General features: G+C 40.0%; 1 protein-coding gene across 2 annotated transcripts; it reads right to left on the bottom strand.

Annotated features, from left to right (window-relative positions):
- Positions 1 to 862: 862 nt before the first annotated feature.
- On the bottom strand, positions 863 to 23842 carry HABP4 (hyaluronan binding protein 4). Of its 2 annotated transcripts, none has more exons than XM_051777383.1 (7): positions 23263 to 23842; positions 13579 to 13726; positions 12519 to 12713; positions 10453 to 10536; positions 4403 to 4571; positions 2522 to 2698; positions 863 to 1387 (listed from the first exon to the last, which is right to left on the bottom strand). In XM_051777383.1, exons 1-7 carry the CDS (start codon positions 23564 to 23566, stop codon positions 1331 to 1333), a joined length of 1134 nt encoding a protein of 377 aa, XP_051633343.1. In that variant the 5' UTR covers positions 23567 to 23842; the 3' UTR covers positions 863 to 1330. The 2 variants fall into 2 exon arrangements, with proteins under 2 accessions (XP_051633343.1, XP_051633344.1); XM_051777384.1 differs by having other exon boundaries at positions 12519 to 12680.

The following is a 23842-nucleotide window of genomic DNA, read 5'->3' as shown; positions in this document are numbered from 1 at the left end:
GCTTGTGCAAAGCTTTATCAGTGAGATAAGTCTTTTAAGTTGCTGAGTACTCCTACAGCTTACTCCAGAGCAAAACATTTTTTTCCTTCTAAGTCTCATCCACTATTTGCTTTCTAAGTAGACTGCTTAGATGTGAGGTAGAGAACTGGAAAAAATGAAAGGTTTGTATTAATCTGCTTTCCCAGTAAATTGAAAGAATGAGTTCAAGGCATTTGAAGACTCCTGTGAGCTACTTCCAAAATGTCCAGTGTGGTCATCCACTCCTTTTTTTTCTGTCATTACTTCTGGCACTATTTCCTTGTTTCTCTCAGATCTCCCAGAATGGTTCTGAGCATCCCCTTGGACAGGAAACAAGTGAGGCTCAGGTGAGGAAGTGTGTTAAAGCTGCAATGAAGGAACATCCCATTCGTCCCCAATGTCACAAACTTCTTGGTAAGGCAGGAAACATTTTAGTTTGTAGTTGCTCCTGCTGGAATCAAAAGCTTCCTTAACAATTTAGTTCTGTCTTTAGCTCAAAATTCTTACTGTTCTTAATTTAAACATCTTCAAAGTAGTTGCAGATTATATCTTGTTACTGAAGTGGGACTTATAGTCAACAAAAAGCATCTGTGTGCCTTAATTTTACAGCTCACTTTCCTTTAGAGAGATCTAAAGACTGCTGTTTGAGGTTTGGGTTTGGTGGGGTTTTTTTTGATTGGGTTTTTGGTTGGTTGGTTGGGGGTTTTTTGTTGGGGGGGATGGTAGTTGATGGGGTTTTTTGGGGTTTTTTTGTTTGTTTCTTATTTTGTTCCAGACAACATCCAAATAGCAAAAGCTTCATTCTATCACTCTGACTTCTTAAAATAATACCTCAACCCCAAACCAATGAGCACTTTCCTTTATTTGCCAAGCTAAGAAGAACTGCAGCTTGTGACTGTCTGAAATATACACTTCACTCAAAAAAATCAGCTTTCAAATGTACAGTGAAAGAGTCTCAATTGTACAGTTCACATTTCACCATGGTGGTATGGAGAACTTGATAGAATCTCTATATATACACATTTTGTAAAAACACTGTTCCCTTTAACTTCATTTGAAGCCTGGTAGTGAAGTCCTGGGAGCCTTCCCACAGCTCTCACAAAGGAGACACTGGGACCTGCAACAGGATCCCAGATCACCCATATTTCTAGGACCCACCTCTATTAGCAGACAGCTGCAATCATTTCACACTGAACACCTAAACAACTTTCCCACAAGGAAATAGGCTTCCTTTATCCCCACCCAGCATAAAACTGGTCTCTTCACAGCTACTCCAAAGCTACTTTGGGAGGCCACCATTCCTGGTGGTTCTTCAAGCCAAAGCTGGAAAATCCTCGGGATCATCAGGATTTGGAGCCACAGGCTGCACCTGTAAAGTAAGAAAAGAAGCTTTATAAAAATGAACGTGTTTCAAAAAGCACCTGACAGCCATGGAGATGTATTTTACCCTTAAAAGGGTTCATTCTTCCATTCAAGTTCAATGCTGCTGCTACTGAATCCCACTTCCAGTCAAGTTGTATCCATCACTATCACAGAAATCCTGAACATTTATCTCAGAACTTATGACTACTGTAATTTCTGCAGTGTAAATGGATTTATAATGCTGATCCACTGCCTGGAGAGGGCCAGAAGATCATAAGGTTTGCAGCACTGAATGAACAAAGAAAGTAAAGCCCTCTCAAGAGAAATACTGTGTGGTTTTATAAGCAGCATTGCTATATTTTTACATTCTAAAACTACTGCACAGATTGGGTTGTAGCTTTAAACACTATGCTCTGTTTACTATAAAGAGCCTTTTCTATTCAGATGAAACAAATGCATCAACAAACTTCCCAGCCTTAAAGCATTTTAGTCACAGTAAACTGAGACCTTCTGTTAGTGTGAAAAATAGAGATGTCATTTTCCAGTGTGCAAATGCCTTTTTTTTTAAAGAAAAAGTTAAGTAGCAGGTTTTTTTAATGGCTATATTGAACTCATCATTCTGTAGGATCACTGATTACTGAGAGATCAGAAAATCTAAGTATCATTACTGTACTATACTGAAATTTTTCCCAAGAGATACAAGCCTTTAGTAATTTTAATTACTTTCCAATTTATGTCAAAACTCATTGCAGAAACAAATCTTCACTGCATTCTTTCCTCTAGTCACCATTACAGCACCTAGTAATCAGACCTTTTGAAATACATGCATTAAGAGCTGTGAGCATGAACCAGTATTTGAAGTAACATGATATGGGCCAGAAACTCAAAATAAGTAGGCCAACATACTGTGAGGCAGGAATAGGAAACAAGTCTGTCACTGTGGAAATCAATAATTCCACACAAAAGGCGGTGGAACAAACACACAAACACCAACAACCCGAAAACAAACAAACAAACAAAAACAAACACAAAAACCCCCAAAGCAAACAAAAAACAAACAAACAAAAAAACCCAAACAAACAAAAAAAACCCACAAGCAAAACAACCAAAAAACCGCATATAAACTCATAAAAACCATTACCACTGCTTTTGATTGAGGTCTGATCTCTCCAACTCTTCCGCCACGACCACCTCGTGCCCCTCTTGATCCACAGCCAGGGCGAGGAAGGTTCCCAAAATTAATATCCAGCTGAGATGTGATGTCATTCACCAGCTTTCGAAAGACAGGAGAATCATATTCAAAGGCTTCTTTCTGCAACTAAAAAGAACATCAGGTTAAAGTCACAGTTTCCATGGACAAGCTTCTCCCCTCCCCAGCACAAACACACGCACTTGTGTTACAGACTAAGCAGCAAATGGATCAAGGGGACACCTGGAATAGAAGGAATAGGATTTTAACAGAGATGAGGCAATTGCAGCTTCCCAGATGCCTGGGAGAATTCTTTGTTGGCTCAGAGATTCCTGGCAACAAAATCTTCTGTACCAGCTCTGTAATACTGAAGAGGTTTTTCAGAAATATCATCTAGGAGGTTTTCAAAGGCACTAGAGAATCAGACCTAAGCTACTTACTCCTACAGTTACCTGTAGTAATGGACAAAGACCACATCATAAAGCCATCTTAATTTGTGTATTTGTCTGCATGTCTTCAGCTACGAGACTGCTGTTGTTCTAACTCTGGGTGTTCCTAACAGCCAGTGGATGTCAGACTATCAGACTATTGCCCATCACAGGTTCAGTGTGCCCGTAGTAATGATAATGTATATGTTAACTCATCCCATACAATAATGAATCACTTATTCAATGTCTGATTAAGGGATTTGACTTGCCCACGTTACACAGTTCCTGTATCTCCTATTCCATGCTTATTTTGACAAGGTCTCTTGGTACTGCCAGAACTGCCAGAAACGTTATGGGCAAGAAGAACAGAAACCTGTATGCACTCCTCACACACCTGCATTCTCTCTTCAGAGTTTGGGAGAGTTATTCTCCCCACTCCTACCACCACCACCTCCCTCAGAGAAGGAACAGGGGATAATGGCAACTCTGACCAGCAAAGTCCCACTAAAGAGAGCACAAGGCCACTTCAGGACCAGTGTCTGCCCCAGAAGTGCTCAATCATCTGAAGGGATTAAGCCTTAAAAAATTGCAAGGTCTGATGTTAATATTGTAACTAGACACAAGATAATATGTATCCATAAATGCATGCAAGGATCAAAATTCACTTTTGTGACTTCCCGCCAAAACCTGAAATGTAAGTAAGCAAGGGTCTGAAAGAAGCCTGCCCTCTCTCTCCAGACTTAGACTTTATCCCTGAAATTTCAATCTCAGGGACATCATGAAATAAAATACAGGGGAAGGGGCAGAGTGGGAAAGCACATCACAGCAGAACAATCTCTCCAGAGTTAGTTGTTAGAAGCAGGACCCTAAAACTGAAAAAAAAAAAAAAAAAAAAAAATAAAAAAGTTAAAATTCATATATTCCAAGGGCACAGTGAGAGCTGGGATCCAGCACAGATGAAAAATAGACCACTTAGCATCCAGACTGACAGATGCCAAAACCTGAGTTTAATATATATACATGCAAACGTATACTGGCAGGATTCAGAGTTAGGAAGAGAAGTTTTTAGTAAACCAAGTTTCCCTATCAGCATTACCAGACATCTACACAGGTGGCAGCAGCAAGGACACATTTTATATGGATAAGACTGAGCCATAAGGTAGAACAACTTGATACATTATGTATTTGCATACAAAATAGGTGTGATAATCTGAGAGGGGGAAAACAAAATGAACAGACAGTAAGTTTAAAGCAAGTTTCGGGCCACATGTCATTAAAGTAATAAAGCTTAGATACTGTTCTCTTGACTGTTCAGATTATACTAAAACTAATAAAAAAGAATAGAGACAGTTTCCTAATCCTGGGCATAAAGGACAGTTTACAGAATTCCTGAGGCAATGCTTACATCATGGCTATATTTTGACTTGTGAATCACCACTGCTTTGGAAGGAACAGTGGATTCTGGCTTCCGGACGTTGAATTCAGGCTTTGGTCGATTCTGTTGCTGAAGACTTTTCCACTCATCTAATGTCATTTCTTGAACTACTTCTTCCACTGGCTCTGCTTCAGCAGCTCTAAAGGTTTATAGTTGTAAAGTAAAAACCATTAGCTTGCAACATGCCAGGATGAACAAGAACACTAAGCTCTAAAGTAAGGATACCAAACAAAATATTTGGAATATTTCTCACCAAACTGTTGTCTTTAAATTCACTTGCTCGCCACAGTAACTTTGTGGGAGAGTTTTACATTAATGTAAGTTGGAGTATTGTTCAAAGTCAGTCATATGAACAAATGCCATCTGCAGCCACCTCTATTGCTGCTCATCCAGTAAGTTCAAGCACTTAAGATTCTAGACAAAAAAACACTCTGCCTTTTGATCTCTCAAACTCTTAACCCTACAGTTTAATAGTGGATCTATCCCTAGCAAATACAGCCACCTAGAGCAGTTTTAAAACACCCCAATTGCACAGTTTCATTGTCCTGGAATGAGGTGGATTCACATTTCAGTGTAGTTTTCAGTCATCAAAAAGATATGATTATCACACCCTGGGATCTTCTAGGTAATTATTAACATTTTCTTTGTTAACTTCACAAGATGCTTCTTTAATTTTTTTTTTGTCAGACATAGTAGCACACAAGGAGCCACTATTTATCACCCAGAAAAAACAGATTAATCCTAGTCAAGTTTTAATTTGTCACAAAGTGCAATGATGATGATATATTCAAGGAAAACATATTGCATATTTTTGAACTATAAAGACAGTATGTTTTGTCTGTAAGATACATAAATAAGACAGGATACACAAGACAAAATTAAAGATTCTTCTCCACTCGTCACTGCTTTACTACTCTGAAGCTGACCACAACTGGCTTGCCCTGGACCAGCAGCTCTTGGAGCACTACAGGTATATTTTTTAATAATACCTAGAGAAAGCTGTCCCCTGCCAAGCAGCACCACACACAGGGAGCACAAATCACTTCATCCCTGTAACTCTCTGCCGCCTAAACAAGTCAAATATCATGAGCTACAGGAAAACCCACACTGATTATTCCCAGACACTCAAGAAACCATTTCTCCCCTCTCCCACAAAACCGCTATTGCTACAGCAGTTGAAGCAGTTGAAATTGAGTATTTCCCTTACGCTGATTTTTCTGGAAAACCCTTTCCTTAGGTCCCATATGGATTTGGTTTTCCTCAGTCAGTCGCAGTTCCAAGTCTTCTGCCAAATGCTGGTGATTTTCCCAATGTAAATATACAGTTTATTAGACATAAGTTAGAAATTTTTATCATGGAGAGAAGTAGAGTCAAATGACAGTCAGTAAACTGTGCATTTTGGCTTTTGAAGTTATAAGAGCAGCCCATCAGACTGCACAAGTTTGTTTGGAGCGTTCTATACATTATAGAACTACCTTATACAGGAACAGGGCTGGTCCCTCTTCCTACTTGATCTTGAAGCAAACCATTCTATTTCTTGCCAGTCAAAATCAGACAGTATTTTTCTGAGATGCCCAGCATGTGACAGTTGGAAGCAGAACTGAACAGTAAGGCAGCCCTTCATTTTGATTTTAGGATGAACACAGTTTTAAATTCACTTGACAGAAGAACAACAAACATACAAGTCCTGCACTATGTGCCTCCCCCTCTGACACACCCTCACGCCCTGTTATTTTGAAAATTCCAGCTGTATCAACCAAAAATTAAAGGTTAAAAGACTGGTAAGCAGTCTGTAGTTCCACGCTGATTAAGATCTGAAACTATACTAGACCAATTGAGTTAAATAAAAAGATACTGGTGAAAGAAGCAGCTACTTCTGGAAAAACACAAACGGATACTGTTCCACATGTAACAGCATTAAGAACAAATTGCACCCCAAACATTTCAATTTGTTGTCTTCAAGAGTAAGAGGCCAAATAATTTTGGCTCAGTTACCTGAAGTTTCAGTTTTGGGAGCAAGTGCTAGAAAAACAATATTAGTGGTAAACACCCAGAGGAATTAAAAAAGAGAAAGCAAACCAATAAAAGGGGTCTCTATTAAACTGGTTTAATTTCTTCTAAAGTCACTACCTCAGAATGGAATCAGTAAATTGCACATCTGAACTTTAAGAAGTCCTCTCCCATTAAGTTTTCAACACATTAGAGAGACGATGTCTTAAGGCATGAGAAGCCTTTAAAGGTGTGGTGAGGAAACATATAACACTAAAAAAAAGGGAGGTTTTGCATATCCATGATAGCAAGGCAAGACACTCAGGTGAAAAAAAACCACAACAAACCCTAACACAGCAGCTTCTCTTTTTTAAGTATTAGAAAGACCATCAAGGGACATTGAAATCTCTGGGACATTAAAATCAACCAGACAGGCATGAGAAGTGACAGCTACAGCTAGTCATGCCTTGGGTCAGAAAGCCCCCTTTCAGGTTTAAATTGCTATGACCACAAGATAACAGGAGGACATTTCACTATACAGCAACTTGACCTCTCAAAGAGCAAACAAAGGCATTGCTTTGAAAAGTACACCTCTATCAAAAGCAACCATTGCCAGTTCTAAAGGAAATACTTGTGGATCTACAGTGCAATATTTGTTTTTTCAACTGCATAGCATGGTTTTAACTGCTAGATTATTAGCAGTTAAAATTTGGTTTAGGATGTCAAGACTCCCAAGGGGAAACACCTCTCATGAGTGAGGCACAGCAACAGAAACCTGCATATCACATTTTGGACAGAGACCCAATTGCAGCAGCTTATTTTGGGCACCAAGCCTGCATGGGAGTGCACTCTGTGCATTACTTTCTACCTTCTAACCTTACACATTTCTAGTAACTGCTCAGTGTGCATTTTGATTAATCAAATTAATAAGCTCCTTGGCACATGAGCAATCATGCTCACAAAATACTGCCAGACAACCAAATGCAACCTCTCGACATGAGCAAACCCAATTCACAATGAAAGTCCCACCAAATCACTAAACAAGAGCCTTCAGTAACAGTTCCTACTGCTTCAATGTTTTCAGTAGATGCCCATAACCCTCTAGCTGTGCCTTGATTACTGGGCATACAACAAACAAAACACGTTTTCTTTTTAACAGAGGAAATGCAAATAGAAAGCAATGGCATTCAGCTCAGCTATTATTTTCATATCATTAAAAATGATCATAGCAAGTCTTTATAATCATAGCAAGTCTTTGTCAGATCAGCTTTTGTATTATTCAGCTGCACAAAGCAAATCCTTAGCCAGTTTTTATTAAGAAGTCAATGACATGAATCTTTCCCACCAAACAGCACTTACAGGAGCATTACCACCAGCTATAGCAAAATTCAAAGTTAAACAAGGTAAGATCAAACAACAACTGTACAAGTTTACCACAGAAGAAAAACACTGAACCACATATTTATGAATCCCTGTCCTGATGTGTGAATAGCTTTATGTCACCACTGAACAAAAAAACAACCAAACAACAACAACCAAACCAAACCAAACAAAGAAAAACAAAAAAGAGATAAATAGCTCAAAAAGCTTGAAGATAAATTTACTAACTCTGCAAATACCCTTTAGGAACAGGAATTGATTAGCCTGTATGTTGTACTGAATAAAAAGAAAAGTCTATTAATTTGAATTAGTCAACACAAGCGTGTCACATTGCTCTGACTGTGAAGACAAGTTCAACAGAAAGCAGATGTGAGGGAAGCTTATCCTTGTATTTTCTTACACTGTTAAGGTTAGGTTTTGCTTTTGCAGCAAACCAAACCCCAGCTATTAGCATGCAATTTGGGATGATACAAATAGAGACAGATACTGTTGATATACTCAATAAAATTTGAGGATATGGGAAAAAACCAACTTGCTTCATATTACAGATGTATTAAAGCAACTCTTGCCCTGCAATACTTTGTAAATAGAAACTCAGGAATGGCAACACCGACACAGTCCTCAGGGCAAGACCCCCTAAATTAGAGAAGCTTAGACTCTTTCCAGAGTTGCATTGAGGTTAGCCAGTACCACACCAGAGAGACTCACAGTATCTTCGCAGGAAGGTTATTCCCAATTTCAGGATTACATTTTTTTACAGTTTAATTTTAAATGGAAACAGTTACAACAGGAAAGAGAATGAGAGAAGAAGCAAACACAAGCCTTCCATCTCTTTCTCAATAAAAGCACGCCACTGCAACAAAACAGCAGAAGAGAAAGGGTTTCCTTGCAGTCACTGCATTATAGAGTCAAAATGAGAAAGATCCCAGCAGCAGCCTAAGCAAACACACAATCCTGTATAATGTTGAGGCTGCAGCAAAAGCAGAAGGCAGCAGCTCTGGAGAGCAGGGGCAACCTAAGCATATGAGACTTTTAAATACATCCTGAAGCACAAAACCAGCTTTTGCTTTTAAATATTAAAAGAACAACAACAAAAAATAAAATCTCATATGTTAAGACATATGCCTACAACCATCCCTAATGACCTAGGCACTGTTCCCACATTGCCTCCTATTTTAAAATACATAAAGTCACTGAGCTGACACCCCCCCAAAAGGTAAGTGCAATGAGATAAATGTAACTCATGTTTTGTATATATATTTGTAAGCCTTCAGGACAAGACTTACTGCACTGAAAAGAGTACAACTGCAGAATTTTCCACTTGTAGTTTACTCGGGTTTTTTTGGATCTTATGGATTTCGGTGGACTATTCCTAAATGCAGCTTTTTAAAAAAAAAACAAGCAGGAGTAAAATCTCCAGAAAGGCTCACAGCCTGACTGAATACTTAGTGATTTCTAAGAGAGATAAAAGAAATGTAGACAACTGGCAGATTCTGAGAGGGGCCTTTTCCAGTGCATACACTTCTCATGCCTTCAGCTCTACAAGGAACTGCTACTGGGACATGTCTCCAAAGAGCTTGAGTCGAGTTAGAAACAAACACAAGTGTGAAACAACTAAAGGTACCAGCAGCTGACAAAATAAAAATAAAAAAAGCTGAATAATTTCTCATATTTAACTAATACAGTGTATTTTTGACAATGTATCTGCACTACCCATCTGATTTAAGTTCATTTAGAAACAGTTTTTTAGAAATTCAGTCATAAGTCACTCAGTTTCAGAGGTAGATTTCCCCATGTGTACACATCTCTAGCTATATATTAAAAGCTACTTTAAAATTAAAAGAATCAAGGCTATATCAACTGAACTTCTTGGGGGGGTTAAACAACCTGAACATATAACACAGGTTTTGTATTCCAGTCAGCTTTATAATTAAGAAATAAACCCACGTCACTAATAACTGGAGCTGCACCATTAGGTAAAAAAGGCCATCTTTCACCTGTCAAGAATGCAATTTAATTATTTGTTAAGTCTCTTATTTGGCCAAGATTGTCCAGTTACTTTTTCTTAAGCCAGTGTTTATCTGCTGTGAAGCAAATTCTTTCCAGACACTGGACAGAATGAAAGCCAGAAGACAAGGGGCAGATTTCTCAATTTCCCTACTTCTAAGGCTCACTGCATTTCCAGAAAGTTTTTACAAGTTCTGCATAGCCCTTCATGAATAGATGACAACTGCAGCATATTAGTGACTGATTACTACAGACTTAGAGTATCTTAGTGCATTTTAAATGTACAAGCACCTTGAATACCTTTTCTCAGAGAACTTCAAAAAGCACACTAGTTTTCACTAATTAGCCAAGTTAAAAAGGTAAAAGATAATATGTAGCTCCTCCTGAAATGATTATCATCAAATCTTAGGAAGATAAGCATTGTGGTGCAATTAAATGCAACCTCCAGCCACCTGAAATCAAGCTTTAGTCAGAATTAGGGATGCATTTTCTATACTCACAAATATAGACAAAGCTTTTCCATTTTTAAATATGTGCACTAGCAAAACTTCACAGTTCACGTTTCAAGTGTGTCTCCCAATATAACAGTAAAAATCAATTGTTTTCTTTGCATTTAGAAAGAAAATACTTAAGTCAGACAGTACTTGCTCAGAGGGTCTCCTTCAGATGTCCCTGGCTGTTCAGCAGTTTCTACAGTCTCTTCCATAGGTGCAGCCTGTTCCATCCCACTAAAATAGGAAACAAAATAAAACCACCACAAAGTATTCATGAGTCACATTGGAAAAAAAAAATACCTTGCAGATCAATACATCACTTTTTTTTCTAGAATTCCTTGGGAAGAAGAAAAAAAAAGTAGAAAAGCTCTTTGATCATGAGCAGAAAGACCTACTAAGTGACTGGTTGAGCAACTAACAAAATGAGGAGGATTAGGAAAATACAACTTCTTTTTAAACAAAAAAGTGAAAAGCATGTATGAAGACAAAATAATTCAATCATGAATACTAATACAAGTACTTGGTTACAGTGTAACACTGGTGTTTGAGTTTGCCTTTTTGCTTCTTTTCAACAATTAAAGTTTGCAGTTTCTGTAGCACGGACATCAGTTCACTGTCAAATGAGAGCAGTAACTTACTTGCCTTCCACTGGTAAGTATACATAATTAAAATTAACACCTTTTAGCTTTGATGCATGATTAGTGCAATTAAGGCCCAGACATGCTTTTAGAATTGTTCAGATAGCTTGAATTTAATGTCACTTCTACCACATCACAAGAAATCCTTCATATATCATAAGTTCTGATGCTATTGAACTAGAAAAAAAACAAACCCAAACAACAAAACTTTACTAGGGAGAAAAAAATACAAGGGACCTTACACTTCTTCTAACTTCAGGAAGTTCACACAGCCTTCCCTGACATCCTACAGAATATAGTTCTCAACTGATAGCATAAAACTAGCTGACCAAAAGCACAAAACTATGTTAACCTAGTTGATACTTTGATAAGCCAGAGCACCTAACCGACATACTTTTAGTATGAAATACTATAGAAGAGAGAGAAGTTAGTACAACCTTTCAGAACTTGGAATATCAAGTCCCAAAAATTATTACAAACCAAGGCTGCATTTTTCAAACCTTTAGCACGATTGCCTGAGTCCACAATCTAAGTTCTAAAGCTTAGATTTTAAGATAAAATTTGATTTTTAGAACAATTTTGTGAATGTGTACATGGCAAAAGACATTTGCTGTAAGTTCAAAGCACTGCCTTTTCTCTGCCCTTTATCAGCCTTCAATTAGTGTTCTACATGTACATGAGAACAAAAGCTACTGGAAAGAGTAGCTTATTGCTAGGTGCAGAGAATGGACAAAAGCCAGCATTTTCAGTGAGATCTTACAAATCTGAACAGAAACCAGTGCCACTACAAGAAATACAGACCTGAACAGAAAATTCCCAATTTTTTTTAATCTAACTGACCATTAGCTACTGATTTTCCTGTGCACTTTAAAATGCATTTCAGTGGTACAGTCAGCTCCAGTATTAGCTCCAGAGCCATACTGAATTGTATCACAGTTTTGCAATTTAGGAATGATCCATAAAACTCAAGAAAAAGAGACTGGACTTTAAGCCCCTGAACAGAGTTTGAAATTTTAATCAGCATTTTGGAGCAATGCCATTAAATACTACCTGACTATTGAGAAAAGTCACAACTTATTTCCTTTAAAGGACAAATTGGCTCCAGTCAAAAGATTTTAGCAGTCTTAAGTGAACAAACACCATCACGCCTTTGCTACAATTTAATCTTACCATCAGGAAGGAGACAATTTAAAAAACTGTGGAACACCACAACAATAATGGAAAGCAACACTTATAAAGCCCAAAATGGACACGAAAATGATGAACAGAAAATGATCTAAGGTTGGCCATGGAAAATTCTGACGTATGGTGAACACCAGGACATGATGTACCTCATAACAACTACAACTGCTCTGCAGTTGCAAGCTCCACCTCCACCCTTTTTGTTATCTGCTTTCATTCCTCTGGAGAGGAAAACAGAATTCTGTGACTTCAGGAGCTTTTTCCCACTAGGACCTCAAACTAAAACCAGTAGTGACTTTTTGCCTCCAGCTTGGATAGAGAAGGAGGGAACAGAACACTTAGGAGACACACTACTGTAGTGTACACCCAGCAGGAAACAGCACACAGAACACTTACCTTTTGTCATTCCCCCTCTGTCTTTCAAATTCACATTTTCCTCTTTGGTCAAAGCCACCAAAACTTCTGTTTATTCTACCACCTCTTCCTCTACCTCGCATTCCACCTCGTCCTCCACCACGACCTCTTGTTGGCCTTTCACAGTGTAATCTTTCCACTGGCCTACAAAGATGACAACTAGTAAGATTTTTTTCCCTGCAGAACAGTGAACAAGGAGGAAAAAAAAAAATCATATGCTTATATTTGTGCAGCTGTGGGACACGTCAGTATATAACAGCTACTACACGGTTTTTAGAGGGCATCTTTTTACAGCACACAGTGTAGTTGTTTCAGTTTTGTCATTAAAAATGGACATTGACTGAATACAGGAGGAATTATTACAACAAACGGGAACAGAAAGATCAGCTGTTTCTTGGTAACACTGAAAACATCACAGAAGTTAAAGAAAACATTATAAAACTGTCAAATCTTCAGTAACTTTATTAGGCAATAGCTCCACTGTCTAAACCCAGATTTAGCTGCAATTCCTAAAAATTTCAGCCAATTTTTTAAGTACCAACTATTGTGATGTAAAGGAAGAACAGTCACACTCTGAAGCATTAAAGGTTTAGTTGGAATTTCCTACTACTTATGAAGAAAGCAAAACTGATATGCATTCACTGTCCAAGCAGTAAGTAATATGACAAAGGTCTGTATTCAGTTTGAACAGTAAAAGTCATTCAGCTTGGAACCTCACCACATGCTCTGTGAAGCTTGGCATGTGAGCTCAGAAATAAACATTATTAATATGTTGCAGACTAAGTGTTACATTTTCAGGCCTTCATACTTTTCAGTTTCGTCTTAGATTTCTGACATTTAACAAAACCGCTCCAAATCAACAGGCAAGAAGGCTGGAACTGCAGCTGTGACAGGCATGAGCCAAATCTTGCAACAAATCTACACACTAATAATGTGTAGATCATGCCTTCAAATCATGCCTGGCTACTAGAAGAAGTAGTTTTTTAAGAAGGTGATCACTTTTCCTTCCCACTCCTGTGCAGATCCTCCTCATGACACATACTTTTCCACTTGGAATTCCACCTGTCTTTGTGCTCCATGGGGACAGTATTCCCAGACAGATGGTCTCCACGCAGCCTTGTCCTGTTTCACCTCGGCTCCTCTCTTGCTGAAGCGTTGCTGTTCTCCCCACCAAGGTGGTCGCTTCTGGCCTGCACAGACACACACAGATCACCAACAGCTCATCAGTAACTGCAGTAGTTTAGTCTAGGCCTTCCTTGGTGACTAGTTTGTAACCAAGGAAGTGTCCATATTACCCAGTATTCTCTATGATTTTTACATAAGTCAAGAGTATAAGAAGAAAGGAGGAGAGGCCTTCGGTCTCTTTTTTCCTTCTGGTGGCTCTGAGGGTGCGGATTCCCTGCTGTTGAGTCTGTTTTGTTGGAGAGTGAGGCCTGGTGAGGCCTTGCCAACCTTGGGAGGCGGAGGTTGCCAGCGGTCATTCCAGCATGACCTTCTGTTGTCCCAAGGAGAGTAGTAAGATATTCTTTTGCTAATTCTTTAGCTTGCTAGATCCTGAGTTTCTGATCGTGTGTATATCTATTTTGGTTTTTGTTTGTTTTTTTGTCCTTCCCCCTTCCCTTTCCCTTTTGAAATTGTACATATATTTCAATTGTATATAAATGTAATATAAGTGTAAATATATTTATATATATCGCTTTAGCTACCTCTCTCTCATTTCGGTTCTCTTGGGTTTTTTTTCTTTTCCCTTGGTTTTGGGGGGGGAGCTCTTGCAGCGAGGTTTGGAGACTTGGCAGGGAGCCAGCTTCAAACCACCTCAGTAACTGCATTGCACTTACCAAACCACTGACTGAAAGGAGATGATTACACTTTGCACTCCTTGGATTTACCTTCTCCAACCTCAAGTCCACCAAAACATTAAAAGTCCTCATAGTTAATGTTGCCAGCAACTGTTTGAAAGACACTTCCTATCTCTTCTGTATTGAGGAACCTGCAAAAATACTCCAGGTTTTGACACAAGTCAGATGTTTCCAGAAAAGACGGTCTAGAGAAAAATCTAATTTTGCTCACATTAAGTCATAGATAAGGAGAACAAAAACTGTTTCATGCATACTATGGGATGAGGCAGAGAAGCTTCAGTGGAAAAGAGTAACTGCACGATGGCTGCAGGAGCAGTGAACAAGGGCAAGAGGAGGACCCTCAGAGACAAGGTTGATCATGAAACCACACACCTGACAGACAAGCTCAGTTTTGCAGTCTGAGCCTTCCACTCTAAGCTCCTGGCTGTGGTATCTAACAACCAGAGCAGGGTCACCTCCTCTTATTACTGTTCTGTGGATAAAAGGACCACTCACCAACACTACAGGGTGCTGAGTTTAAGTGGCAGAAACCAAAGCAGTGAGCAGAAAGGCCTCAACACTACTAATTCTAGAATGTCAACGTATTTCAACATAAAATATATTTTCAGACTTTTAGGGTTTTGTTCAGCCATTGATGGGGTTAAGGAGGATCAGGTTGGGAATGGCGAATGGAGAGAAACTGTACACTGTAAGAGAGAATAAAGTGAGGTTTTCTACTCAACCTGTATACACCTAGCAGATTAGGGTTTGTTATGTGCTTCCTTCCCAATTTTCCCAAATTCTATGCTCCATCTGCGACAGAGTTCTCCAGAAGTAAGCAAGCCTTTTGCCTGCTAGGCCTCAGTCAATCAAGGAACTACAAAAAGATGGCTCTCAAACCAACAAAACTGAGCTACTCTGTCCAGGAGAAGCAAAGCTGAGCAAATTACTGAACTCTAGTCACTGAACAAGTGACAGTCCTGGCTACTGTGCCTTTGCTGCTGGCACACAGAGAGAGTAAAGCCTATTCTGTGCCACAATATAAAGATGCAAATTAATTCACAGCTCAACAGAAATGAACACATAAGATCTCTGATCAAAGCTTAGGTGGCAAGCACAAAGCCTAACATCATCCTTCAAAAGAAAATTTCAAAGAACTATCCACTCAGTGAATAAGGAAGGAGAGAGGTAAGTAAAGCTTTTTGTTATACAGTAACGACAGTCATATTTGTACACACAAGATAGTCATTCTCCCTTCTCAAGGTCTAGGACTACTCAATCCTTAGAGCAGCGAGCATGTTTGCATTCCCCAAATTACAGTGTTATCTCTGGCTGAAGGACAACTTTTGAAATTGGTGTTTAAGTAAGCTTTTCAAACTAACACAAAGCAAAACTATAAAAAAAATACAGAATTGTACATCTGTCTGCTCTGCGCACATCTCAGCTGCACTACCAACTATACAAGTGTTATTTCCAAATAGGAATCTTGCTGTGGAAAAAATGACCACTCATTACTGAACTCATTTTTAGTTATTTTGTTTGGGTCTGAGTGCATGACTGCAACAGAAGACTGTATTTTTATTTATTTTTTATCCTCTCATTGGCTGTCAGAAGCCTCAGTTATTCTACAAAGATTTATTTGGCAAGAATGCAGTAGTCAGAGACCACCTCCCCTATGTACTTAATATTAACCTCAGCTTCACCTTCAGATTCAAAGAGCTCCTTAGAACCAGTAAAGCAATGCCAAAAAAAAAAAAAAAGTGCAAAAGTAATTTTAACAAGTCAAGACTCTGGTTCTGTTATCCAGTACCATTTAGAAGTACTTCAAAACAAGCCCTCTTCCCAGATATGTCAGATATGACATGTCACTAGCACTGAGCATTCTGCACAAAGCAGTCAGTTCTACTCCAATTTCACTGTAAGGCTGTTCCACTTTGATTCTAACAGGTGGCTACAATTACTGCAGATGGATTTTAAACACTAGAAAGATCATCTGCGGCATTTATTACCTGCATAAAAAAACCACCTGTAGCTGGTTGACAGACATGAATTAAAACAGTATGCAGCACCTATACCTCTCTAATAAGATAAGTCACCCCCAGGGCAGAAGTTTGTGTGACCTGCTTGTAAATCAGTTCAAACACAACTTTCAGCTCTGCACATAAGTGCAAACCAAACCTGGCAGTAGTGATAGCATAAGCTGTACAATTATAGTCCTCTGCCATATGTATGTCCCAGTGTAGACTTATTTAAATTTATGGAGCTGAAGGGCCACCTACCCTTTAGGGCCAAAAAGGAAAAAAAAAAAAAAAAGGCAAAAAACCCCAAGACAAAGTACAAGCAATCTTGTATAGCACCGCCACAGTAGCTTTCACTTAAAAAGAACTGGGCTACAGTTCAAATGCTTATTAGCTACCTCTGCAAGTACACCCCAATTTTGTCTGCTTGTTTGCATATATAGACTGGTATGCAAGTTTTCTTCAAAATCACACACAAAAGAAAAGCTTTGGAGTTTTGTGGGTCATCTGCTTGAGGTCTTACAAACATGACGCCAGAAACTGAAGCTCACTCTTTCCTAGTTACCCAGTCTAGCCTCTCTTTAAAGTGCTTTTTCTGTCTCTTACAGTTACATCTGTAATCTGTATTCACCTGAAGATGCATCCCACCCTTCTCCACTTCACTACAGCTTTCCTGGAAGGTTACTGCAGCAGCCTGTTCTCTTGGATAAGTTGCCTGTTGTTTTACTTTCTAGAGGAGGAATCAAAGAAATCTGATGCTTAAACTGTTTCAACAGATACAGCTTTTTTTTTTTTTTTTAATTCCAGGAGAAGCAGCTTGAGCTATTGTTACAGGGGAAAACACCTATAAATACTAAAATTACAGGTACTAGAACTAGACACTGCTAAAGAAAAAAGCCCGGTTTTACAAGCTGTGGAGTAAAATCAGCACTGATGCAAACCTCCTAGTTTTGGCTTAACCCCCAAATAAAAAAAAAACCAAACCCACAAAGGGAAAAAAACCCCTCTCCAGCTCTAAAACAGTATTCTTCTTCCCAGTGAGATGAAAAGAGCATTCAAAACCACACAAGGCACAAGGAGTTTTGAGAGTAGGTGCATCACCATATAATACTTGTCTATTGCTCATGAAGAACAGATGTACCAAAATACCACTCTGCATGACATTTTCAGGCAATTAAGCAACGTCCAAGCCTCAGCTGTGTCATCAGGAAGTAAAATATCTAGTATTAATATTAACAAAAGGACAAAGATTAATAGACCCAAAACAGGTGCGGGCTATGGTAGAAATACCTTGACCAGCAACCAAGAAAACAATTGTAAGGAATATTTTAGGTACAGTAGGATACTGAAAACCCCAAATACCAGGTCTAGGGGACTTAAATAAACCACTGAAAGAAGTTACCAAGGCAGAGGAAGTGGAGTCCAGAGAACGAAAAGATTTTCCAAGCTATAAAAGGAACGTTCGTTCTGGGTCACCTGACAACTGTGTGTGCACCATATGAAGTGGAGTTGATTCTTAAATTACATTCTACACAATCAAAAAAACCATTGTTCTGAATTCAAAATCATTAATTCACCTACTATTACTCTGAAAAGATGTGATGTTTTGAATGCAGCGACTTCACTGTTTGTTCCTTCCAACAGTGAGCCACGTCATGGTTGTTGTGAGGAGGTGTTTCTCTCCAGCCAGCTATGGGAAGATCTGCAAAATCAGCCTCTAGAGATCTCAGATCTAATCCTCTTCACCAATACATCTTCATACCACGTAAAAAGAGAACAACACACAGGTTATGCAGTGGTGAGACACTGTGAGGTGCTTGAAACAGAACCTCTACAACCCTTGGTGACTGCCCAAGAGGCCAAATTAATTCAATTAGCAAGAACAGCCTGGTGGGAACGTGATCAGCAAGTGACTATTTATACTGATTCTAAATATGCTTTTGGAGTGTGTCATGCAATGGGTATGCTATGGAAAGAATGAGAGTCCCTTACTTCAGCAGAAAATAATATTTCTAATGGATCTGAAATCCAAATGCTCTTGGTAGCCATTAGGCTTTCAAGGGAAATTCCTGTAGCACACTGTCCAGCTCATAAAAAAGGCTTCAACTGAATGCAACAAAAAAACCCAAATCAAAACAAAAATAATTACTCAGATCTGTAGTCAGACAGATTTATAATGGCCTCAAGTTTAAGAATAGCACTTGGGGATATTATGCAATGTTGGGAAATACCCCTTGCCAGCATCTAGGGTTGTCATCAATAGGAAGAGTGAATGGGAAGGGTCATAAACTGTCCTACTAGGTACTTGTTTTGCTGTTAAAGCTTTAGGATATTATGCCTGTTGCTTGTAATAACACTGGATTGTAGTCAAATGCCTTGAAAGACTTCATGAGTTCTTTTTGACATAACAGCAAGAAAGCTTAAAAACAAAGGGAGAACTGCTGTAAATTAAGTTTAGTTAGCTGAACTCTTTTAACTGGATTCTCTTGCCAAGTAGTTTTGCTTACTAAAAGCAGCTAAAGCTGCTGCAGCTTTAGGCAGCAAGCTGCAAACTTTCACCTTGAAATGGTGAACTAGTCTTGTGCTATTGTTTAGCTACAATAAAGGGAGGCTCTGAGACCAGTGCAAACCAAAAGATTAAGAAGCCCTGACTATCAGCAAAAGCTGCAACCCATCCAGACAAAAACAGCTACAGAGAAAGAATGTGATAAGGAACAAGAAGACTCCAGAACAAAAAAATCCCCATTGGAGTCAGAGATGCATGTGAGGTGTGTGAAGTGTGTGAAGCACAGGTGCGTGGGTTGTAATAGTATAAAATCCCAGGGATTTCTTTGTTCTGGTTCCCTCTTGGGAAGCACCTAGCTGGACCTGTACCAAGTGCAGTACCATTCAATTACTAATATTTTCCCCTAGAAATTGGATGTCAGACTCAGCTGTGGGAAACCCAAGGTAAAGAAATTTATTTAACAACCTAATCTTCCTTTACAACAAAGCTGCATAACTGGAAGTAGTAAAAGGCAGTTCACAATCTCAGGGATTTACTCTGCTGTACTTCAGAGTGTGGCAGATTTAAGACTCCACAATCTTACTTTTTCCCCTTTGAATGTGTGTGTCCACATGATTTTATTACCAAACTTCAATTAATTTTGTGAACTAAAGCATACCTAATTACATGACCCACAAAATAATAACAGAATGTTCCAAAATAACAAAAAAAGGCTTCAGCTACTGCATGCAACACACCCAAGAAAGTCACATGGAGCTAGACTTTATTCTGTGGTCTTCTGTTTTCATGTGTGCCAGTACTCACTGAATTACAGAATTGCCTACTACAGCTTTCCTCTAGAAAATCCTTATGACACTGTAGCTGAAAGAACACTATCAGGATAAACTATTTAAAAATAAAAAAACTGCAGCCAGCCTAAGACAAAACTCCTCAGAAACTTCCCATGCCATATTAGCTAAAAATTCAAACACATAGTATTCAGAGGGACTATATATAAATGGTACCAAAGCCATCAAACATACACGAAAGAAGAAAACCTGTCAGAGGTATTAGCAACAAAGGTTTAGAGATTTCAAAAGAACAGAGCTTATTACTGCATGATCAACAAATTCAATTTGCCTGGACTGGTAAAGAATGCAAGCTCAGCAACTGGGCCTTTTGAATAAAGAGCTGGCAAATGCAGTTTGGTCACTGTGGTAAGAATGAACTGAGTTAACATTAAGAGGTGCAATTAGAAGAGTTGTAATACTTACAACCAGTCTTTACCCAAATCCTAATATAGTCTGAAAAAAAAAAATCACAAAACAGTCAGTAAAAGACAAAAAATTACATCATTAAGGTCAAAAGTGTAGGTTTTGGTAGGCCATGAAATAGGATTCCAGTTTCTCCTTAAAAAAGAAAGATTAAAAAGTTGTCTCCTTACAGTTGTGTCAATTCATACAGTAAATTGCTGGATTCTAAAAGTCAAACTATTGCATTACCTGGAAAAGTCCTCTGAAGAGGTTGCTTCAAATTGAAATTATCTCCAGAAATTCAGTAAAAACTCCTCTGAAAAAGGCAGTGAAGAACTACATAAACAAAATGTCAACTTACAGAACTTTGTGAGTAAACCTTCCACTTTAACTTCAAAATATAACACCACAAAAAAGTCCCTCCAACTACTGTAAAACTTTCTATATTACAAGACAGATGAGTAGGTTTGCTTTGAGTCTTTCTAACTTTTGTTCTGATTTTCAAGAAATAATACAGTAATAAAACAAAAATCATGAAACTTTTAACAATACTTTTTGTAACCCAAGCAAGCAAACACTTGAGAAAAGACTGGAAGGGCTGTGTCTCTTCTCCCTGGAGAAGGCTTGGTAGAAGCCACATCACAGCATCCCAGCACTGGAAAGGCTACAAGGAGGATTAAGGCTCTCCCTTCACAAGGAGCCACATGGAGATAAGGGGCAAGAGTGGGGATAAACTGCATGAGGAGAGATTTTTTTTACTTCAACCAAAGCAGTACCAGAATCTGATTCAGCTGTTAAGGTGGGTCTAGATGCTATTTTATGGTGTTTAATTCCTAATCAGTGAAATTAAGTTAGTTATGCCCAAAATAAGGAGGAAAAAAAAAATCAGTAAGAAAGTCTGGAAACAAAGTCTTAAAATACAGTTTGGTGTGGGGTTTTTTGTCTTTGTTTGTTGCTGGTTTTTTTTTAAATAATAGCAATTAGTTTCACCATTTAGTAATTTTAATCAATATTATTTATTTGCCCAAGCAGAAGTGCACTCTTCTAGCAATGTGTCCATCATTAGAAGTTTTATGCCAAACTCAACTAGTTCGAGGACCTTCCCAAGAAGTTACTCATTCTCAACCATTAAGCTGATACTCCTCTGACCCTTTTATAGAATCCAGAAGCTTTCCAGTTGAACCCTGTGTAAAAAATCAACTTTTTATGGCCCAAATAAAAAGCTGACCCCCCACCTTACTGAAGATTTTTCCCCCAACACACCATTCACTTTATATTTGTCAGCTACACCATGACTATGTAGTTGCCCTAATTCACAAAGTGATCTCTGCCCTACAGAGTAGACTTGCTAAGACAGCACATCCAAAAAAAGAACACACAGTTAAGACCAAGTCTTGACTATCTACCCTGGTTTAGCATCCTGAGCAGTCCTTATTTCTTAACACACCCAAGGCAAACATAAAGCACACATAAAATCCAGGATAGCCATTTTATTTAAAAAAGAAAGTGCATTTTTCAGAAATAACTCTTGTTAAAACAAATGTTCATTCCCTTTACCTAAGGATACTATAGCCAGCAGTCTTTTCTCCATTTTAAATTAGCAGGAAATGAGGTGCACATGTCTGATGTCTCTGTATGAGAAAATGTGTTCCTTAACACGAAGGTTAAGAATAGTCAGATACTCCACAGTGCCACTGTGTATTACCACAGAATTAAGACACTGTCTACAGACAAGCAGGAGGTAAAGGATGGTCTTCACATACTACCATGCTCCTAGTAGGTCACTGATAACTACCAGTCCTTGTCCAAGAACATTTTCATCAAAACTTGAGACTCTGCTGTTCACTGAACAGGTTCCTGCACCTTCTGTTGATAATCACAACAAAGTATCTTTTAAATAAAATAAGCTGTTACTACTGTAAGTATTGGTCTTACAGGCAGCAATCTCTGACAAAGTCACATAACTACAGAGGAACCTCAAAAAGGTGAGTTTCACATAACTGTCCAAAGGGACAGTGACAATTTTTTGATATCATCCTAAGATGTTCATTAACCAGAACATGGAAAGAGTCTCTGCTCAACTAACTGCTGTGGGGAACAGTTTAACAACTGAGCCTAAGCAAGTGAATTGACAGCACCAATCACAACTTGATGGAGAAACCACACGGAATCAAAGGTCTTTTTCTAGGACATTAAAACACACAGTTCAATTATGGTGAATTTAAAGGAAGCCTTTACTACAGGAAGAAAATATCTTAATAATAGATTATGTGTTAAGCTTCATTGCTTGCTACAGGAGAACAGGAACTTTAGAGGGTGAAACCAGAATCTTCAGAGCAGAGATTCTCTATATTTGGAAACAATCAGCCAGCCCTTGGATACTTTAGATACTGAATCCAACAACCTGCAGCTCAGTACCAGTAGTAGTAGTAACAATCAGACTCACAAAGACACCTCCAAATACATGGAGGTACAGCGCAGCAAAGCCTTCAGCTGCAAAGAGGACTGTGCCAGACTTCTTGGTACAAAAGCTGACCAACTCCCTATTTCACCAACCAATATCATGCATCAGAACCTAGCAGCTGACATACAACCTCGGCCATCACTGAACAGCGTGATGAAGAATTCGCCCGGGAAATAAGGCTGGCACATCAATGCAAGATTCAGGTAAAATAAGCACAGATCCCCGGAGACGTTAGAACCCTGAAGACGTTGAAATGCCAAAAAACCTACAGGGACTGAGAAAATAAGCCCGAAAGCAACAAACACTTAAGGATAACGTCCAGGGCGATGAAAGACATCAACAGGGCTGCTAAACTAGCATGAAAGCTACAGACGCTGTAGGGTAGGAGTTAATGCTCTTGCTCTTGTCTCTTAGGGGCTATTGCTGAAGTTTTCATTTGCACCTCCAAAGGCTGGGAGTACGGCCACCCGGCTTAACGCTACTACTGCCCTGTCCACGGGGGCTTCCAGGTGTGCCTTCACCGCGGCAAACAAGGGTTTTCTCAGCCCTGCCGTGACCCCGCTGCTCCCGGCACCGCTCCCGGCACCGCTCCCGGCACCGCTCCCGGCACCGCTCCCGGCACCGCTCCCCCCTCCCCCGGGCAGCCCGTGCCTCCCGCCCCGCCGCACCTGTCAGTGGCGGCTCGGCGGCGGCCGCGGAGCCCCCCGGCTGCCCGCGCTCCTTCTGGCTCTCCCTCCTGCCGCCGGGCACGGCTCTGCCGCCGGGCACGGCTCTGCCACCGGGCACGGCTCTGCCCGCCGCCGCCTCCTCGCGCTTCTTGCGCTGCTGCTGCTGCTGGCGGCGCTCGGCCTCGCGCAGGATGTCGAAGGGGTCCGAGTCGTCGTCCAGGAGCTGGTAGAAGCGATTGGCGACGGCGCAGCCGAAGCTCTCCTGCGTGACGGCGGCCACCGCGCTGCCCACCGCCCGCTTCATCGTGCGCGGAGGCGCCTCTCCCGCCCCGGCAGCTGCCACCGCCGAGGCTGCCGCGGGGCGGAGCCGCGGGCGCGACTCGCGGAAGATGCAGAGGAGGAGGCAGAGGAGGAGGCAGAGGAGGAGGCAGAGGAGGAGGCAGAGGAGGAGGCAGAGCAGGAGGCAGAGCAGGAGGCAGAGCAGGAGGCAGAGGAGGAGGCAGAGGAGGAGGCAGAGGAGGAGGCAGAGCAGGAGGCAGAAGCGGAGCGGCCGCCGCGGCCCGGCCCGGCCGAGCCCTGC

The sequence above is a fragment of the Manacus candei genome, unplaced genomic scaffold (assembly GCF_025592945.1).
Source record: "Manacus candei isolate 608988 ecotype Guabito, Panama unplaced genomic scaffold, ASM2559294v1 h1tg000010l, whole genome shotgun sequence".
Lineage (NCBI taxonomy): Eukaryota > Metazoa > Chordata > Aves > Passeriformes > Pipridae > Manacus > Manacus candei.
The sequence above is the reverse complement of the archived record's forward strand: the minus strand, read 5'-3'. Positions and strand labels throughout refer to the sequence as shown.

Coding starts and splice junctions, on each gene's coding strand:
- HABP4 (XM_051777383.1), bottom strand. CDS start 23,566: ATGAAGCGGGCGGTGGGCAGCGCGGTGGCCGCCGTCACGCAGGAGAGC. Junction 12,714..13,578: donor GTGGAATTCCAAGTGGAAAA/GTATGTGTCATG, acceptor ACTGTTCTGCAG/GGAAAAAAATCTTACTAGTT. Junction 1,388..2,521: donor GACCTCAATCAAAAGCAGTG/GTAATGGTTTTT, acceptor CTTACTTTACAG/GTGCAGCCTGTGGCTCCAAA.